General features: G+C 42.5%; 1 protein-coding gene and 1 long non-coding RNA gene across 7 annotated transcripts in view; one reads left to right on the top strand and one right to left on the bottom strand.

Moving 5' to 3' along the window:
• STARD13 (StAR related lipid transfer domain containing 13) overlaps positions 1–20,099 on the bottom strand; it is a 521,208-nt gene that overhangs the window by 237,768 nt on the left and 263,341 nt on the right. Inside the window, exon 1 of one of the 6 annotated variants that reach the window (XM_064586206.1) lies at positions 4,723–5,129. The exons of 4 other annotated variants lie outside the window; for them this stretch is intronic. In XM_064586206.1, the coding sequence (XP_064442276.1) occupies positions 4,723–4,846 (124 nt within the window). In that variant the 5' untranslated portion in view covers positions 4,847–5,129. Of the gene's footprint in view, positions 1–4,722; positions 5,130–20,099 lie in introns of those variants that run through there. One more of the 6 variants, XM_045869308.3, reaches the window with a different exon arrangement.
• The window catches only part of LOC123839644 (uncharacterized), a 56,186-nt gene continuing 39,571 nt past the window's right edge, over positions 3,485–20,099 (top strand). Inside the window, exon 1 of the long non-coding RNA XR_006789688.3 lies at positions 3,485–4,406. This is a non-coding gene — a long non-coding RNA (uncharacterized LOC123839644). The remainder of the gene's footprint in view (positions 4,407–20,099) is intronic.

Here is a 20,099-nt window from a genome sequence, read left to right as displayed (position 1 = left end):
CTTTCCTTCTCTCTGATCTTAACTGTGTACTTAGATTTTTTTTGTCACTGTTAATATAAATCACATCTAAATATATTCTCCTTTCAAGAGATGTTAAAAAAAAAAAAAAAAAAGACTGACAGGGTAGGATGGCCTGTTCCTCACAGGCAAGTGATAATAAAAAGGAAGGACTCTGATATAAAACAGATGAAAAATATTAGCTAGCATCATCCTGTACTTTTTGATATCAAGGAACACATTTAGATTTTAATAAGGAACTCTTTTATGGCCCATGTTCTATTCTTGATCCCACTCTGCATTAAAGTCCCAATCTCATGTTTACATCACATCACAGGATGCTACTGTTGACTCTGAGAATGAGTGAACCTGTTTTAACATGACTAGAACTCACTGAAATTTGGTGGAATTAGTGTTTCTAATCAAAACTCAAACTTTTCAGTGTGTAAGTTAGTTTATTCTTGGCAGCAATAGAACTTCCTGTGTCTAAGAGAAATGATTTAAAATGAGACTATAAAAGAGATCAAAAGACTTGGACATCAATTAGTTCACAAGCTACCTAAACACTGTTATGTGAGTATAAAGGAATCAAACATATGGATTACATTTCCATTAAAATAGAGTGGGGTTTTAAAATAAAGGAGCAGAAAGCTTTAGAAAACTCATTTGGATTTTCTCAGACCTTCACATTTGAAAAGTAGTTCAAGCTGCTTACAAACACTGAAAGCTGAAGGGTATGCTGCTACCTACAGAACTTAATGATGCTATAAAAGTTAAGAACTGTCATCAGTGGTGGCTGATTGGAGATCTGGGGAAGCCAAAAGAAGCTGTCACTCACCCACCTTGAAGAAACCTACGTTTAGGCTTTATGACAGCATCTCATTCTTGCAGCCCTTGGCTTCTTATAGTGATGGTGGTGGGCAAGGCACACCACATCGGGGCCCGCGACAAGCTAGAGGTATGGCCGTTTCAAATCTCCATGAGCCCATACACTAACCAGTCCAACAGGAGGACTAGGGGGCCAATAATTTTAGATGTAGGGCTATCTTTGTCACTCCAAGAGTTAAAAAAAAAAAAAGAGCAATTTTTCCAGTTAACTTTGTTATTCTTTTTTAAAATAACTACAAGGGGGCGCCTGGGTGGCTCAGTTGGTTAAGCGACTGCCTTCGGCTCAGGTCATGATCCTGGAGTCCCGGGATCGAGTCCCGCATCGGGCTACCTGCTCAGCGGGGAGTCTGCTTCTCCCTCTCCCGCTCCCCCCTCTTGTGTTCTCTCTCTCTCACTCTCTCTCTCAAATAAATAAATAAATAAATAAAAATCTTTAAAAAAAAAAAATAACTACAAGGGACAGCCTTGGAGAAAGGATTTGAGGTCCATGTGTCTCCATAAAGTGTTGTATCAGACAAAATGCGCACAGCTGGCCTTTGACTTCTGACAAACTGCATTAGAATCCTGCCTTGAACACTAACTTTGTCAGCTTGGGAATAAATAATAATCACCACCATTATTAGAATAATCAATATTGAGATAGCAGGTGAGAAAGACCCTTGCTGACCCCTATGGGGTTTAGGGTCTTGGAAAATTAAGAAGTATGCATTGGCAAAACTGCCACAATCTGACGAAAATCTAGCAGCTACTATAAAATTGGAGGCCCAAGAAAAGCTCCCAGTATCAGTCCTTCTTTAGCTTACCCCTTTTTAAATTTTGTAATAAAATGGACATATTTGAACACCATTCACATCTTGTCCTTCTATTGGTTTCATTACCTGTGTTGTGACATGTGTTAAGAAGTGCTTTTTCTGATTATATATAATCCCTTCCTTCCTAAATGTGGCCCCACAGCACAGAAATCTACAGGCTTCAGTATCGTTACACAGTTCTATTTTTTGTCTTTCTGTCTCATTGACAAGACAGGCTTTCATGAAGAGAAGTAAGAGTGAGTTAGAATGAGGATTTCCTTCCTTCGGGTGTAAAGGAGTAAAAGGGAGACTCAAACACCTTCAGAATGCTCTAGACAATAAATGTGAGTTTGTTATAAGGCACTCTGAACACTGTCCTATTGACTAAAGGTAATAAGAAGAAAATTTTAGGGAAATTAAAGAAATCCCAGCACACAACTTTTATCTGATAGAAAAAAAAACCCTAAAAAAAAAAAAGGCCACTATCATGTTTTGGCAGGGTGGATCCTCTCTGGGGGTACATTCAATAGTTGGTTATTCTGATATTGTGAGCAGAACCATATGAAGAACACTTTTACAAATGAAGAACACTTTCACCTAGAATTGATGCCAACATTAATAACTTAAGTATTTCAGTGTCTCATGGCCAAAGTTCCATATTTCAGTTACCTTAGCAAGAAAACCCAAGAAAATCAATTTGCATCTAAAAGCTCCTTCATGGAGTTGGCTTGGTTTTGTGGCAAGCATCCCAGCTTGCTTCGAGAAGCAGAAGCTGAAGTCTGCTTCACAGAGGATTGTTTGGTGCTAGTTGAATAACCCACTGGCATCCACTGTTAGCAGAGTGGTAAGCAGATTATGGGTAAGCAGATATTAATATTCTGATTAAACATTTTAAAACCTCATACCACTATTTAAAAAAATAATTGCACTACTCTGGAGAACTTACCATTCTGAAGCCACTTCTAGCCTTAATATCCCTATACTCATGATCTTAAAATCTCTACCACTGGTTTTTTTCCCAGAATCAAAACTTTTTCTCTCCACCACCTTAACTGAACTGCAATGCCTAAAGTTCGTGTGAATAGATGACTTTCTTGGACAGCCTTCATGGTTTTCAGTCTTTACATTTCACTCTCTTCCTTCCCAGATCTCTTTTTGAAAAAGACAGGGCTGCAGTCATCTTTGGCCTCAGCTTCTATAAAAACCCAGCACAGCCTTGGCAGCCCTCCTGGAAAGACTTGTTTCCTGAAGATCCATTGATTTAACAAACTTAACAAACTTAACAAACTTAAATAACAGAAGCTATGAAAGAGACATTTGCAGTGAGCATTCTGAAGTTATGAAGCAACAAACATTTACTAGACCACAAAAATTTCTCTGACACCATCCATCATGTAGATTATACAATTTAGCACGGTAACAGGGAAAGTTACTAATGGTTATTAATTGAGGTCTGCAATGTACTTACAGGTCTTTAAAAATCAACCGTCAAACCTACTAGTTACCACAGCTTATTTCTGGGTCCAGACCGAAAAGTCTGTTTCTTTCTTGGGTGCTTACTAAACGGGGCCACTCTGTTGGACAGGAAACATGGGATGAACATTTTATGCTGACAACATTGAGTGTTGATATCATCGGTGATCCCTATATCTGATTTGACCAGTTAGAGTGATAAGGACCCAAGGATCAAGGATATACAAACTCTGGGCACCTACTCCAGAATGCCCTCAGGCTGATGGAGAGAGGTGGCTGCAGGAGTGTAGGGGCAGAACATCCAGCAGACTAGTTTACAGTTCACTTTAAGGAAAAGGGGAGGAGCCCAGAGAAGGTTAAATCTCCCATCTCACCCTTGGCATCCCTTCCCTCTGTCCAGACTTCATACCTTCTTCTTCTCTAGAACTCTCTTCCATCCTTGTGGTCACTGACCAACTCAGGAGATATTACTGAGAGACAGGAGGCAACAAGGTCCAGAGACTGGGCTGGTGGTCAGCCCAGGGACCCTTCCAACCACACTTCCCCAACCCCTGAAACATCTTCTTAGCAGCCAGCCCTTGGGAAAAGTGATCCTAAACCCTCCACTGCTCTGCAACTGTGCGTAGGGCGGCTTTCCCTTATTGGGGCAGGTATGATGCAGTGACTAAGTCGACCTACAGCTCTGAATGAGGGCTCTGAGAAGGCTCAGACCACTCACTGCATCCGTGGCCCTACAAGGAGATGGTTCCATGGAGCAAGCACAGAAGTAAGGTTACAGCGTGGGGAGGCTGGGGGAGGTGCTAAGGAGGCTGGCGTTCTGACCCAAGCAAGGATTCTTAAGGACCCCCTAGCTCAGAATAATCACCTCTTCTCTTCCTCGAGTTCCTGGGCAATAGATTCCAAAAGGGAGGCCCCTCTTCTGAATCCCAAAGTCAGGACAGCCCGATTCACAGCAGGGCAGAGATTGTGGGCAGCCACCTACTTGCACCAACAGCTGTCCACCTGTCTCCCCAAATCCTGCCCCTCTACCCCCCAAACATCTGGTCTCCCAGAACTTTGGATATTCTCCCTCGCTTTGTCCCCCCCGCCTCCACCCCGACACGCAGTGGAGGTGCCCCGCGTGGAAAAGGCGACGTTGGAAGAGAGGTAGCCCTCGTGGAGGGCCCCCTGGGCTGGGCACTCATTCATTCCCTGGGTGGAAGGCGGCGGAGCAGGGGCCAGCCGGGCGGGGCGAACGCCCGAAGGCGGACTCGCCAGGTAAGCCCGGCGGCGGCTCTCGGCCCCGCGTGTAGCGCCCCGCTGGGCTGTCAGCGCGCGCGCCGGGTGGAGCCCACACCCACCGGGCGGCGCGGGCGGCGCGGGCGGCGCGGGCGGCGCGGGCGGCGCGGGCGGCGCGGGCGGCGCGGGCGCTCGGGCCGGGCCGGGAGCGGGTGAGCGCGGCCGGCTCGGCCCAACCCTTGACTCGGAAAAGCCCGTGCGGGGGAACCCACGCGGCGGCGGGCGGTGGGCCGGGCGGGCCACGCCGCCGGCGCCTCTTCCTGCCCCGCGGCCCCGGAGTCTCGCGGGCACCGACCTGCCAGCCGTCTCTCCCGGACGTTTTTCCACAGCAGATCCCAGGCTCTGGCCGTGGAATCCCGCAACTGCTCACTGATGGACCGCCTGAGCTGCGTCGGGAAGGGTTTCCGTTTGCTGGTCATTTTAGATCCGTCCTCATAACGACCAGCGGGCTCGCCACCGCCACTCCCGCGTGACCCGCAGCTCAGGCTCCCGGAGACTCGAGACGCCCGGCGCGGGACGCCCGCTGGGGTCCCGGGACCCGCCGCGGGCGCGACATGGGTCCGCCGCCGTCCCGCGCTTGGGGGGCGGGGAGGGGGCTGCTGGGCGTGCGCCGGCCGGGATGCGCCGCCCGCCGGGAGCCGAGCAAGGAACCTCTGCGCTCCGTCTACTCCTCTGCTCCTTTCCCACTCTCCCTCCCTCCTTCCCCTCGGCTCGGCGCTCCGCCGCTCCCCTCCCTCCCCCGCCCTCCCCTGCTCTCCGGGACTGTCTAGCGCCCCACTCCTTCCCCCAGCGAGCGTTTCCTCCCTGCCTCCCTCCCTCCCTCGACTAAACCTGACAGCCTGGCCCCGATGGCCCCCACTCACGGAGTTTCCACCCCCTTTTCAGTTTCACTCGGAGATCAGGGGCTGTACCATATTCCTATTTCTTGATAGTTTCCATTTTTCAGTTTCAGAATCGCCACCATCACAACCACCGTAACACAAATTTTAAACTATGCCACAGCTAGTGCCGTTATAACTCATCAGAGTTTTCCTGAATTCAAGTCACTTGAAATCATCTAATCAGTTTGGCTGACATTCTTCTGGAGTTGGATAATAGTCGTTCTTGGATTTTATGTTAATCCTTCCTGATTTCATCAATGAAATGATTACCTGGTCACAATCAACAAATGATTTAAAGAGTCAAAGTATTACGGCCACTGCACCTGAATTCAAGTCACTTGAAATCATCTAATCAGTTTGGCTGACATTCTTCTGGAGTTGGATACTAGTCATTCTTGGATTTTATGTTAATCCTTCCTGATTTCAACAATGAAATGATTACCTGGCCACAATCAACAATCAAATGATTTAAAGAGTCAAAGTATTACAGCCACTGCCCTGGAGGAAAATGACTTGAAAATCTTAAGGTCAAACCGCGAGGAACCCACATTAAACAGATTTACATACCGTGGAAAAGCATTAAAATCTGCATGCACTTTTAAAAAAGTAGGTATTATGAGGAAGTGAAATATGAAAATTGAAGAATTTTAAGGTATTTTTAGTCAATAACATGAGGCAGGCTTATAATCAGAAAATTAACTGATCCCTGCAGGGAAGAGGGAGGAAAGGCGCTGGCTCTTCTAGAAATACCTGAGAAGGTGGTGTCCACATCATTTTACTGGGCTCCAAAGCCTCACTCATAAGATGACAACAATGCTAGTTCAGGACTTAGGGTGTCCTGCTATTCTGTGTTTTGCTTCTAAAGTGCTTGGTGGACCTTAGAGAAAGTCATTTTGACAACATTTGATGTAATTCAACGATGTGATTAATGTCACACATTTCAAGTTTGGTGAGAGGAATTGAAATATTTCAAAATAGGGGCGCCTGGGTGGCTCAGTTGGTTAAGCGACTGTCTTCAGCTCAGGTCATGATCCTGGAGTCCTGGGATCGAGTCCTGCATCTGACTCACTGCTCAGCAGGGAGTCTGTTTCTCCCTCTGCTCCTCCCCCCTCTCATGCTCTCTCTGTCTCATTCTCTCTCTCAAATAAATAAATAAAATCTTAAAAAAAAGAGAAAGAAATATTTCAAAATATTTCAAAAGAGAATTTCTGAATTATTCAAACAGTAAAATTTCTGAAATCTCATTTCTTTTTAAATGTCTTTGAACCAGACTGCCAGAAAACCAGATTAGTCAGCTATTTTTTTAAAAAAGTTTCAGGTGCTCCACGTGAAGTTTGAAAATAAACTGTCGAATCCTTTATCTACAATACAAATTGCTACTGACTTAAGGAGTGGAAACTATCAGCTACCGGAAGTATTCCTGCTACAATTTTATACTTTTAGTAAATATTCACTCCACCATTTTCTACTGTTGGTAGAAAATGGGGGGAGAAATGACGGTAAAAACAGTCTTTAGTTATCTTATTTTGTTATCTTAAATAACGAAAAATGTACACTAATGAAACACACTTCAGAATGAGCTAAAAAGTTATGATTGAGCTCTTGTGCGCCATCCTGGTAAACCTTTGAAATTGTCAGTTATGAAGCAATAAGTCATGGATCAGAAATGGACTGGAAACTATGGCAGCCAGTTATAGACTAATCCAGATAGCTTTCTGGAGCCATGCCAAGTACCCTTTTGATTACATCCTCTGTTTTGAACAGCATGTAGTTGGCAACGAAATTCTCTGCAAGGAGAAAGATGTCTTATCTTTAAGTGACTGCATACAGTATAACAACAAAATGTTCCACAATTACATGCCCAGGGAAGCTGTGTGTTTTAACTTTTTAAAAGGACCTAATTGAATCAAACTAGGCAGTAGTTGTAACAATGTTTGCACTGGAATAGAACAATCCAAGGAATAGTCCAACTATTTCACTGATCATTTAGCTCCAAAGATCCTGGAACCCTACGACTTTTCTATTTTAATACACATTTTACATTCAGATGGCGTGGATTAGGGGTTTTCTTTCAGTGACGAATTTGAAGAAAAATTCTTGCAGTGCAAATTTGTTTAGTTCTGGTTGGGGAAGAGTCCCTGAATTCAGGATGGTCCAAGAGAAGCCAGATGAAAGACTCAAGTGATCCTCCCGGAACAGGTGCTGCCCCAGCAGCTTCTGCCACACAGCTCAGCCCAGCTCCCCGCCTGGCCCGGCTGCCAGCCTGGCTGTAGGAAATCTCACAGCTGTGCATAGGCCGCTGCCACAAACGCAAGGCTTCCAAACTCACAGGAACCTCAGGGCTACTGGGAGTCTTGTATACAGGCCCTTAGCATCCACAAGCCCTATCTCAAAGTGGAACCTTCAGGAAAACTCCTTTAAAGACTACCGCTCCCCCCCCCCGCCCCCACCCCCGCCCCGGGGTCTTCACCTTGACCAGATGACAATAAGGTCTACTTCAGAGAAAGGAAATCCCCACACCTGCTATCTAAGAAAGGCACCTCTTCCTACTAAGACCTAGTCCTCCACCTGTGCTCTGTTTACTCTCCTTCCTTGTCCCTATAAGGACTTTGCTACATCAGTTATTGCCTCTCTATCCCTTACCCTCAACCTTCCTCTAAAAAGGCTCACCCTTCTTTAAACCAAACCAAACCCCCCATAGCAAGGTGCGCTGCCTCTATCCCGTATCTCTTGGAAAAAGAAATCTTCCCTTATCAACCCTGCCATCTGGCCTCCCTCACTACTTCACTGAAACCTGTCTTGCCAAGGTCACCACTAATTGTCTGGTTGCTAAATCTAATGGATGTTTTGCGTTGTTGTTGTCCTTTCTAGGTCATGTGGACAATGGGACACTGCTGACCATCCGTTTCCTCGTGACGCTGACTTGTCTCATGGCTGTCAGGCCACATGGCTGAGGTGTTTGTCCTCAGAGCTTCTCTCCCACCCCCTCAATGTTGGCATTCCCCAGGTTTCAGTTTTCAGCCCCCCTCCCCCCTTTTCCTCATGCTTTCCTGTCCTTGGGTGATTGTATTCCTTCCCATAGTTTCATCCTTTACCTCTCAAGGCCCAACTTGGTACACACAAAAATACTTGTGTTTAAGAGTGTGGCTGGACGCAGAGGATCATAGGGGAAGGGAGGGAACACTGAAGGGGAAGAAATCAGAGAGGGAGACAAACCATGAGAGACTCTAGGAAACAAACCGAGGGTTGTGGAAAAGGAGGTGGGTGGGGGGATGGGGTAACTGGGTGATGGGCATTAAGAGGAGTGATGAGCACTGGGTGCTATATATAACTGGTGAATTACTGAACTCTACGTCTGAAACTAATGATGTAATATATGTTGGTTAATTGAATTTAAACCATTTTTTTAAAGATTTTTATTTATTTGTCAGAGAGAGAGAGAGCACAAGCAGGGGGAGCGGCAGGCAGAGGGAGAAGCAGGCTTCCCGCAGAGCAGGGAGCCCCATGTGGGGCTTCCAGGACCCCGGGATCATGACCTGCGCCTAAGGCAGATGTTTAACCGACTGAGCCACCCAGGCACCCCTTGGCTAATTGGATTTAAATTTTAAAAAAAGAAAAGAGTGTGGCTGGAGGCAGAGTTGTGTTTGACTCTGGCAAGTTTCTGCCCTTCAACACCACCTACCTATGAGATTATACTGTGGATTTGATGAAATAATCCACTTGGCACAAAGAAAGGATTCAGTCAGTGAATGCTACCTCACTGCTGTCCTATCCCTAATCTTTCCTGAGCCCCTCCAAGGGGCCTTTCCTGACACCCAGTCTAAATAACTGCATTACTTCCTCTCGTGGTATCCACGAGTGCTATAATTTTCTTTATAGCATGTATCACTTTGGACATTTTCTTGTTTGTTTGTGGTCTGTCTCCCAGGCAAACATGGGGCATTATGAGAGCAGAGGCCTTGTCTGCCTGACTCACTAGAGCGTATTCGGCACCTAGAACAGTCCTTGACAGAAGTGTTCAATAAAAACTTGTAGAATAAATGATTATACTCAAGCACTGTGTATCATTTACCTTACTAATGGATATCTCTAGAATTTTCTCTGCGAACCTGCTCTTTCATCTCTGTTTCCTGTGTTAGCCGGTGATGCCACCACCCATCACATGTCCAAGAGAGATACCTAAAAGACATTCTAAATTCCTCCAGAATTCCTAACATCGTTTCCATTTTTCTCTGCTTCTCCATCTCCAGAGTACCGGGTTTAGTCAAGTTTTCTTCTTTCCTCCCCTGAATTTCTTCTTATTAGATTCACTTTGGAGAGCTATTGCCCTCACTCAGCTCTGTCTTCATACATTCATTCCCTCTACTGAATGACCTTCCCCTACTTTTTTTTTTTTTTTCACTTATCCTTCAGGAATCAAGTCGATGTCAGCTCCTTCTGAAGCTCTTCCACAAATCCCAGTGCCTGGGGTGTTCCTCCTCTCCTGTGTTCCTATGCGACACCCTGGGCCCAGCAATCACAGAGCATTGTGGGTAACCCGTTTTCTCTCGGGGTCCCCACCCCCTGCCCCAGTCCTGAGTTCCCCCAGCTGAGACTAGTACTTTTATTTCTGAATCCCATGTGCCTTTTTTAGTGAACAGCCCATAGTGGGGTCATTTTTTGACTGAATAAATATTCTGTTGTAGTTTTAGATGACTGGTTATTACTAGGGTCTGCTCCTTAGTATAAATATAAATTTTAATTAAGTCTGTGGCTGTGCTGCTTCATTGTCACTAATTACCCCTCTCTTTTCTTATATCAAGTTTAGTAATAACTGGTAACATTTGAAAAATTTTCCCTTTTCAGTTTTTTCTTTGCATGTTTAAAAAAAACTGGAATAGGGGCGCTTGGGTGGCTTAGTTGGTTAAGCGACTGCCTTCGGCTCAGGTCATGATCCCAGGGTCCTGGGATCGAGCCCCACATTGGGCTCCCTGCTCAGCGGGAAGCCTGCTTCTCCCTCTCCCACTCCCCCCTGCTTGTGTTCCCTCTCTCGCTGTGTCTCTCTCTGTCAAATAAATAAATAAAATCTTTAAACAAAACAAAACAAAACAAAAAACTGACATAACTTTCATACCAAATTTTGAAAAATTTTTTCACTTAGGTACTAGATTGTGAGAATTTTCCCAGTCTATTAAGGTTTTTTAAATATAGTTTTTAGTGAATACGTACATTTCTGTTGGATAGACACATCATAACTTATTTTAAAACCTTCCTAAGTTTGGACATTTCATTCCAAATTTCTGAAATTACAAATAATCCTATGATTAACAACTTTGGTGAAAAAGGGGAAAAATATGGTATTTTTTCTTCACCTTCTCTTAATGCTATATAATTAAGACTCATCACCACTGCACCCCCAACCACAAGCAATATGCAGGATTTGCCACCCACCCTCCTATATATACTATATATAAGAATGCCAATGAATCTGCAAGTCTATTAACTTCTTATCTCTCCTATTCCCCCTTCTACGTTCAACCTATCCTGTGCCATCACCCCTTATGCCTAAGAATGGAGAAGCATAAGGATGCCTGGGTGGCTCAGTTAAGCCTCTGCCTTCAGCCCATCTTGATCCCAGGGTCCTGGGATCGAGTCTCACATCAGGTTCCTTGCTCGGTAGGGAGCCTGCTTCTCCCTCTGCCTGTTGTGCTCTCTCTCTCTCTGACAAATAAATTAAAAAAAAAAAAAATTGGAGAAGCATATTCTGTTCACATGCTGAGTATTTTGTTGTCAGAAGCCTTTGCTTAAAAAAAGAATTCAGTTTCTTCTAACTGTACCAGGCCAGCAAACCTTTGTCAGGAGCCCATGGTTATGATCCATTATTTCATGTTGTTTTTCAGCTTTATTGTAGGAAATTACCTTCCTTACAGTGACCCATTTCCCATCACTGCACAACAGAAGGGTAAAGAGCTCACTGTGACTCTGCCCATGCATGCTCTTTCCCCAAGAGAAACATGATGTGGCAACCATTCCTTCAGTGCTCCCTTCAGGCTATATTTCAGGGTCTTGTTATGGAGATTCTGAAATGCAATCTCATATTATTTATTTCCTCATAAAAAATGCTCCTGAAATTTCTGCTGGCTTTCATGCTGGATCCTTAGCTCATCGTCACCGATTTGTACCTGTCCCAGTGGGTGTGTCTTAGTGCCCTACTGCCAAGCTCTGAAGCTGCCAATCTTCTAATGCTAACAGTTGTGACTGCTTTTGGGTTTTGTTCTGTTAACTGAAATATTGATGGGCTCCATGCTTTCTTGGAAGCAAATTTAGTGTTCGCTGTGAGCTCTGCATTGCCGGTCAAAATCTTTGGTTATGTTTAGTATTTTCCTCATGTGCACTGATAAATGCCTGGAATCTTCAGCCTTAATGTCATGTCATAATATTTTACTGACTTCACCCATATTGTAATTCTTTTCTGTATTTTTCATGTATGCTTTTGGGGACTATCATTACCACACGAGAGATCCCGGGTCAGTGTGTCACAAATCACTTAATCGTATTATACAGGCTACTGGAATTGAAGAAATGTCTAGTGATTAGAATCATCTTTTTTTTTTTTTAAAGATTTTATTTATTTATTCATGAGAGACAGAGAGAGAGAGAGAGAGAAGCAGAGGGAGAGGCAGGCTCCCAAGGAGCAGGGAGCCCGATGCGGGACTCGATTCCAGGACCCTGGGATCATGACCTGAGCCGAAGGCAGACGCTTAACCATCTGAGCCACCCAGGCGTCCGTGATTAGAATCATCTTGATGCCTGCTTGTGGACACCCTGTGGCACCCTTTAGCCTGTTTATTCAGGCATAAAGTTTGAACAAATGTAACTTCCTACCCAACCATGCTTTATTACATTGATATAGGCAAATCGGCTAGTTAAGATTCATCCATTTTGTGATGACTGCCTGTATACAGAGGCTAGTTCTAGACCTCAGCATGTTTTGGGGACACTCAAACATACATTGTGAAGCACTGTCTGGATGCTACCGAGCTCTTCAAGGTCAATAAACGTATCATCTGAAGAGCTGGGAAAGGCAGCTCCCTGGCTCGCCTGGGCAGTAAAGTGGTGAGGTAGGTAAAGGAAGCAGATAACTGGGTTGATACCCTGCCTCCCACTAACTGGGTGTGTGATTTGGACAAGTTACCATTCTTTTCTGTTCCTCAGCCTTGGCATCTATAAATTGGGAATAACAATAGTGCTTCCCTCAGAGGGTTTTTGGCAAGAATCCAAAGCAATAATACATGGAAAATACTTAGAATGGTTCCTGGCATATAACGAGCATTCATTAAATGTTAGCTATCATTATTAACATTATTTGGCCTACATCAATTCTGCAATTCTCATGAGATTCCAGTCCAGCTAAATTCTGCATAGCATAATACCAAATAACAAGAAGACACTAAAGAGTGGCAGAGAATAGCAATGAACTGGGGAGGAATAAGAATGGAATCCAAATCTCAGCTTGGAGAATTATAAGCTGCAGGCAGGTAGAAGCTACTTAGCCTTCCCAAACATCAGTTTCCTTACTTGTCAAATGCAGACAAGAACATTTGTTCTACTTACCCTGATCAGAGTTAAACTATATGTGAGAGAGGCTTATCAATTCAAAATGCTATCCAAATGGAAGCTGTTGTAGATAATAGGAAAGATTGGGGACAATCTACATTTGGAGATAGTACATTGCCTACTTGCAATTAAAAAATTTATTCATTCAACAAGTGTCTTTATCTGGAGCGACACAGGTTTCCTCTAGTGGTGGCCCTGTGTTCCAACTGCTGACATGATTTAAGGGCAGCTAAGTGTGTGGTGTGGGCACTCAGAGGGGCTGGGACCCTCATCCCCTTCCCTGGTCTGACCTCCACTGCCATTCTATTTATTCCACAGATACATACGGAGCAAACCTCGGGCATCTTGAAAGACAAGCACATTCTAGAGGCAAATCTTTTGGCAAGATCTCCGCAGTAGCTCCCAACTTGTTACTTAATCTGAGTAGATATGGTATTTTCTTTAGGAATTTTTTTCACTCACAAGCCTTTGCCCTAGTTAAGCACTAAGATTACTTAATAAAACAAACCTAAGAAGTAGGCATTCACCAAAAAAAAAAAAAAAAAAAAAAGACAAAAACAAAACAAAAGAAAAACCAAGAGGCAAAGAAACAGGCTCAGAAAAGTCATATGACTAGATTGTCAACTAAAAAATTGCAGAACCAAGACTCAAGGCTGATCTCCTTGGCTAACTCCAGCTCTCACTTGACTCCCCCACAGCTCCCTTGCCCCTCTCCAGAGCCCTTGTCCTTCTAAGCTGATAGTGTTTTTCCTCCCTTGTTTGTAGAACTTTAGCGGTTGTGAGACAATACATTATAATCATTAAAGAAATGTCATCTCTGTCAGTCATGAGATTAAGCCTGTTTCATTATTTAAAGTAATCTAGAGTTGACTTGTAGTCAAATCTTTCATTAAAGCCGCTGGAAAAGTTCTGTTTACCTAATAAAATCTCTGGGTTTGAACCCATTTTCATGAAATGAGGACCTCAAAATAACTTTGGGTCTCCCAGTCCCTGATTTTTTCAGATGTAATGAGGGGCTATGAGGACAAAGGCTAAATTCTGTCAACACCTGGTGACACTCTCTTGTTGTCACTAAAAACACTATAAGGAGTGTAGACAATATTATAAAGTATATTTCAATTTCTGATATTTTAAAAAGTGTAAAGTTCAAGACGTATCTCTTCAACAGAAATTGTTCAAGAGTAGCTGATTTTTACAAATGTTAAGTGTTTTCCTGTTAGTGCCTTATAATGATGGGGAGTTATGTTTAAGAGTTTCTGGGGCAATAGAAATTACTTTTATCATGTAATATGTATTTTTCTCCTGTCTTCTCTTAGTTGAGCATTTTTTCCTTTGATATGGGATAATGCTGTATTTTCTTTATCACTTCAGTTGTGCCCCATTGGCCATTCATTACTAATAATATATTTTTGGTATTATTTATTTCTTAGTAAAATATTTTGCAGTCATCATTGAAAATAAAAACTCCTGATATTAATTAGGAAAAATTACAAATCAAATCCATCATTGAGTCCTGGGAGATCTTTCCGGATTTCATGGATATTACTGATATCGTGTGTGACCAGGGCCTCTGTTTCATGTATCTTTGCATTCCTTGTGCCTGGAACTGTGGTTGGCACATGGCATTCTCAAAGAAAATAAATAAAATGGATGACTGAACTTGATTTTCTTAACTTGTAGGTCTCCGCATAACTCTCGCTTCTTTCGAGACCCTTCCTGACCACCTCAGTGTGCCCCTCTTACGTGATCAAGCCTCACTAACTCTGACCATAGCACATGCCCACGTGACATTTTGTGTCTGTTTATTTTGGCTATTGCCCAGCTTCCCTTTCACTAGATTGTAAATTCCAGAAGGGCAGGGAATCGTCTTTCTTCCTGGACTCTCATGCCCAGCACTAGGGCAGTGTCTGGTACAAAGTGGACACTTAATGGATACATGTGACAAATGAATAAACAATACATCATTTGCTAAGAAAGCTCATGTGACCATAAGATCTTGTCCCGCATCTTCTGGAGAGTTTTGTTCCTTCGACTGACAACTGCTGGGGTCTCTGTCTCCAGTATCCCTTAACCCACCCACCCCCATGGACACGCCCTGGGCTAAGTCACCGCCCGCAGTGCTGCGCTTCTAAAATCTCAACCTTCATCTCAGCTTCTATGATGATCTTGGGTCTTTCCAGCATTCCTCATCTTGTCTCATGATCTTTCGCTTTTGCTTTTCCTTTACTTAATCAGTCCCTCTCTCTGGCCTCACACCCTTCCAAGCCTTGGCTCAAAGTCCACAAGACAGCCTCTCAACCATTTTCTCATTACACACACACACACACACACACAGAGCTGTTTCAGTTTCTAGCTCTCCCACGTTTGTCTGACAAAAGCCCTATATCCACTTTTACCTCCAGGCCACCACACACTGCGGATGAAATCACAGGACCACACAGACAGGTGACACAATGCTGATGGACTGAGAGTTGCCAGCAAGTTTGCGCCATGTCTCTGGTTGGCTCTCATTCCTGTTCTTCACTGTGGCTGTCTCAAAACTTCCCCATTCTCCTCAAAGCCATGTACACTCAAGATCATTTTGTTATTGTGGTAAATTACACATAATATTTATCATTTCAACTATTCATTGTATACGATGTGGTGACATTAATCACATTCACAGTGTTGTATAAACGTCACAACCATTTGTATCTAACCCTCTTTCTTCGCCTTCAACAAAAATTCTGTATTCATATAAAGAAACTCTCCCCTCCCTGCTGCCCACAGCCCCTGGTGACCTCTGTTGTACTTTCTGTCTCTTTGAACTTACCTATTCTAGGTCCCTCCCATCTGCCATGCACGCTTTCTTCCCTCTTGCTCTTGGCATCAACACTTGCCTGATGCTTCACAGAGGAAATAGAGAAACTAGCAGTTCCTTGAATGCACCGCACCCTCTTCTGCCTTAATACCTTTGTACTTATTCCTCCTGCCTGGAACATATTGGCTCTTCCTCTTGATAGAGCTCCCTAAACTCCAGAGAGTAACTATTCCATGCCCCCATTGAATCGTGTCCCCCTTGAGGATAGGAAGTAAGGTTTTAATTTCTCCATCTCCAGTCTGGACTATGGTGCCCAATACATGGTAAGTACTCACTATATATTTATTCAATGAATACAAATCGGAAATTGGGCCTGAAGAGGGGGTGTGTCCATGTGCTTGTTACCCACTTAAACATTAAAATATTTAGCATCAAGCCATTAGACATAAATGAGTAGATATGCATACAAACATATGTCCTAAGTCACAATTGAAAAAATTGTCAAGAATGACAGGAAATTATAGTAATAAATTATGGGTTAAAATTATTAACTATTTTCAAATATTTTAATCAAGCGGATTAATTTAAAATATTACTTAGGTTTTTTTTTCCCCTCCAAATTCTGCATTTTTATACTTGAGAATGTTAATCTTGTCATAAATTAACTCCCTCCCTTCACCCAAACCAGGGTTGGAATCTAAGGTTTTCTGTATTAAAATACATATAAATGTAGATAGTTAAGAAAGTTACCACTATCTCAAATATATAATAGAAATGAAGTGGGTTAGCTTTAATATGTAAGAGTATACTGTTAATTTAACACATAAACCTTTTGGGACTCTCTGACTAGGAATCCAGTATTGTAAAACAAAAAATCAATAATGTCTCATCTAGGGGAAAATATGACTTTCTTGTGGGTAAAGTACGAGTGGTTTAAAAGGAGAATAGAATAACAGTTAAGAAAAAGAAAGAGGACAAAAAAAACTGTAGGATGTGGATAACAGCAGGAAGGTAGCAGCTAAATAAAACCAGAAGGAACAGAGAAGGGTTCCAATACGACATACCAAAGTAGTGTGCCAAGAACAGAACGTCCTAGAATTTAACTTGGAGGCAAAAACTCCAGAGTAAGAGGCAGTTGGTCACCTTTCATGATAGCAGGAGGTAATCACAAAAACAACTGATTTAGGCTCATCTGAGCCTCAAGTAGGAAATGACCCTGGTCCCCTTGGAGAGAAGGAAAGGGGACTGAAGGGAATGGAGGGCCTGGGGTGCTGGGCCAGACAAAAAGTCCATACCCTCAAAGAATTCAAATTGAGAAATCTAGAGAGAGACTAACAGGAATTGGGAGAGGTCTTGTTCAGCACCTTTAATTTGGGCAAAGGGCACGAAGCAATATCAAACTGTACTTCTGATGCACATCTGCAATGCAGAGCTGGTGTCCTGCATTTCATTTCCCTGTTACAGGTTAAACTGCATTAGAAGGGCTCGGTATCCCACATGAGTGCTGTCAAGGCTGGAGGAGAGAGCCCTGACAGGGAAGTGAAAGCAAGGTGGCAAGGGTAGAGATTCTTCTCACTGGACCCTTAGGTGGTGGAAACCAAATGTGATCACAAGATTTTCTAGCAGATGAAATGCCATGTATTTTCATCAAATGCACTTTGTAGATGAATCATGGGCAAAACCAAATACAAAATGCAATCCCTCAGCTTTCAGTACCTTAAAGAATCAATCAAGCTGTCTGGAACCCTCATGTATGAACTATAAATTCACTGCAGGTCAGGTGTCTGACCAGGAAAGCATGTTGCTCTGTCTACTGTCCACTCAGTATACTTTTCTTGATATAACTACAAACCATAATCGTTTTCACTTGAGACATTAATTATCCCTGCTCACAAATTCTTTCCATTATTTTCCTAATTTCTCTTTAATGGTTTTATTTTTTCACTTTCATCGAGATATTCTTGGTGTGACACAATATTTACCCATTGGTTCTTTTATTTTAAGCAAGTGTTTTCTTAATACTATTGGTTGGAGACTCCTGTCAGAGGGTAAATGTCTTTTTCTTCCTATGAACAGTATCATAAGTACAGAATAGCTTAAACTTGGCTCTGTAAGCGAATTATATGCACATATATATCACATGGCTACAACTGTTAAAAATTCTTGCAAATGATGTTTCCTAAGATTATATGGTTTGCTTAAAAAAGGCAGGATAGAGGACAGAACTCTGTCATAGGGATTTAATAAATACTTCTGAGGTTGATAAATACGTTTGTTCTTAGATTTAACAGGATTTCCCTGTAACTAGTCTGGACACAATTAATCCTGAGAGCAGGGCTATTTCCAAAGCATTAATTCATTCTTTCAAACCAAGATTTCTTAGAAAGAATTATTTTAATCTGTGTTCCTAACGTTAGCTCTCTCATTATTTCTAGTAAGGTCATAAAACCTAAGCAGGCACCTGCTTCTGATTTTTGATTTCTATTTTCTCCTTTAAGTGTCCCAAGCACCTGCCTAACCAACTCACCAAGCTTTGCTTCCTTCACCACCATTCACTCCTGCCATCTGAGGCTGTGAGGTTTCTCCTGCGTTCACCCAGCTTCTGAAACACCTGCAGTTCACAACAAGGATAGTATTGTCTGGCTGTTTTACTTAGCAGTGGGTTGATTTACCTGTCAAGATAAAGTTCACTGTACAGATTATTAGATCTCTGGATTAATGCCTTATAAAACAGCACATTTGCACAGTTCTATGCCTTTCATAAGCATTAAACACTGATTTCTCTTGATAGGCCAGATACTATATCAACATTTAGTGAAAGGAGCCTATTGCTGGGGGTTCAAAGATGAACTATTATGAAAGCTAACCTTTTGGATTTGAGCTAAAAGTTTATTTTTTATGAAGGATTTTTAGAGGTTATGACAGGAGTTATCCAGGTCCTATAAAAGAATACTGTATAAGTATCCAGTAGTCCCAAGTTTGCCTTAAAAATACATTAAAATAAGTATATAGCAAAATGATTAATGACAGCATTAACAGCATGAACACTCATCACCCTCCTGTCACTATGTAGATAATATATCAAGAAAAAGGGAAACAGAATTTTCATCAAGTCAGCGATGTGATATATCATAGTCCAAATGACTTAACTCTTTTACCATTTTTATTTTACAAAATGTATGTTAGACATGAAAAAGAATGTTTCCAGCTGTTTCTGGATCTTCTTTTAATTCATTTCTAATAAGGCATATATGTGGGCAACAACTTTAAGCAGAGTTTTGAAACCTGAAGACAGTTCTCTGCCTTAAGCAGTTAATCAATGCCATGTCCAGGCTGCCTTCAATTAAATTCAGGCCAAGAGAGCTGTGTTCTGCTTAACTGCAACAGAGAAGAAAAGATTGAAGCTATCACTTCCCAAAGGTGACTAGCTCTTAAAAAAAAGGAAGGACAACAGTTTTTTTAACTAGTAAAACCAACAATAAAACTTCTTCAAGTGTTAAAAACCGCTCTTTATGGTTTAATATCCATTTGCTTCAGTCCTGAGTGTGGTATTGTTAAATTTATTTTAGCCTGTTCTATGTGTGCTTTTATCTTGGTGGGAAAATATCCCAAGATAAAATGGCAATGAGCTACCTATCCGATATGCTTTTACCTTATTGTAAAATGTAAACCAATTAGAGACGATTTGGAGGAAAACTCAGTTGTGACTCACAGTATTTTTATCTTGCCCGCATCAAAGATTTCAGTGGAATGTGATAAGTATTTCAAACTGAATTACATTTAAGAGGGTTTGATGTTTTATGCAAAAATAAGAATTTAGTGATCTCTCTGACTATGGGTAGTCCCTAACTAATGCATGTTGATTTAGATCTGCCACTTTCAGATATACGGCCACTTGGCAAAAGGGCCCAGAGGACCTAGTAGCTGTAGGAACCCTCCTCCCCTTTCTGATAACAGGGTTTGCGATTTCCTTCCCCTTCCTCCTTCTATCACTATTGTTCGGTACTGCCTATGTCCCCAGTCTTTCCTCCTACTTCAAACACTTCTTATCTTAGGGGAGTAAACTTAATGAGTAATACCTCTCCCCACTTCCTCAAGGCACCCCTCCTCCAACTCTTCTCAATATGTCCCAAGCCGAGTAACATCTAACCAGCCCCCTCTCCCATCCTGGCCCAGCTCCTAATATACAGACAAGCTCTTTCAATGAAAAGTTATTTCTACAAAATGCAGATAAAATTTATGCCAGCCCTCTTTGTACTCAAATATCATAATTAGCATTCATTCACTCACTCACTCAACAAATAGTTTACATCCTATATTCCAGACACCGTGCTGCGCACATGATACAATGGTATTGTGTGCAATTTTGTCTTTCCTTACAAACTTTTAAAAATA

The sequence above is a fragment of the Mirounga angustirostris genome, unplaced genomic scaffold (assembly GCF_029215605.1).
Source record: "Mirounga angustirostris isolate CCGP_5_RB_7025 unplaced genomic scaffold, mMirAng1.0.hap1 SCAF_3, whole genome shotgun sequence".
In the NCBI taxonomy this organism is placed as follows: Eukaryota; Metazoa; Chordata; class Mammalia; order Carnivora; family Phocidae; genus Mirounga; species Mirounga angustirostris.
Note: the sequence above shows the minus strand (reverse complement) of the source record. Positions and strands in the feature narration are given on the sequence as shown.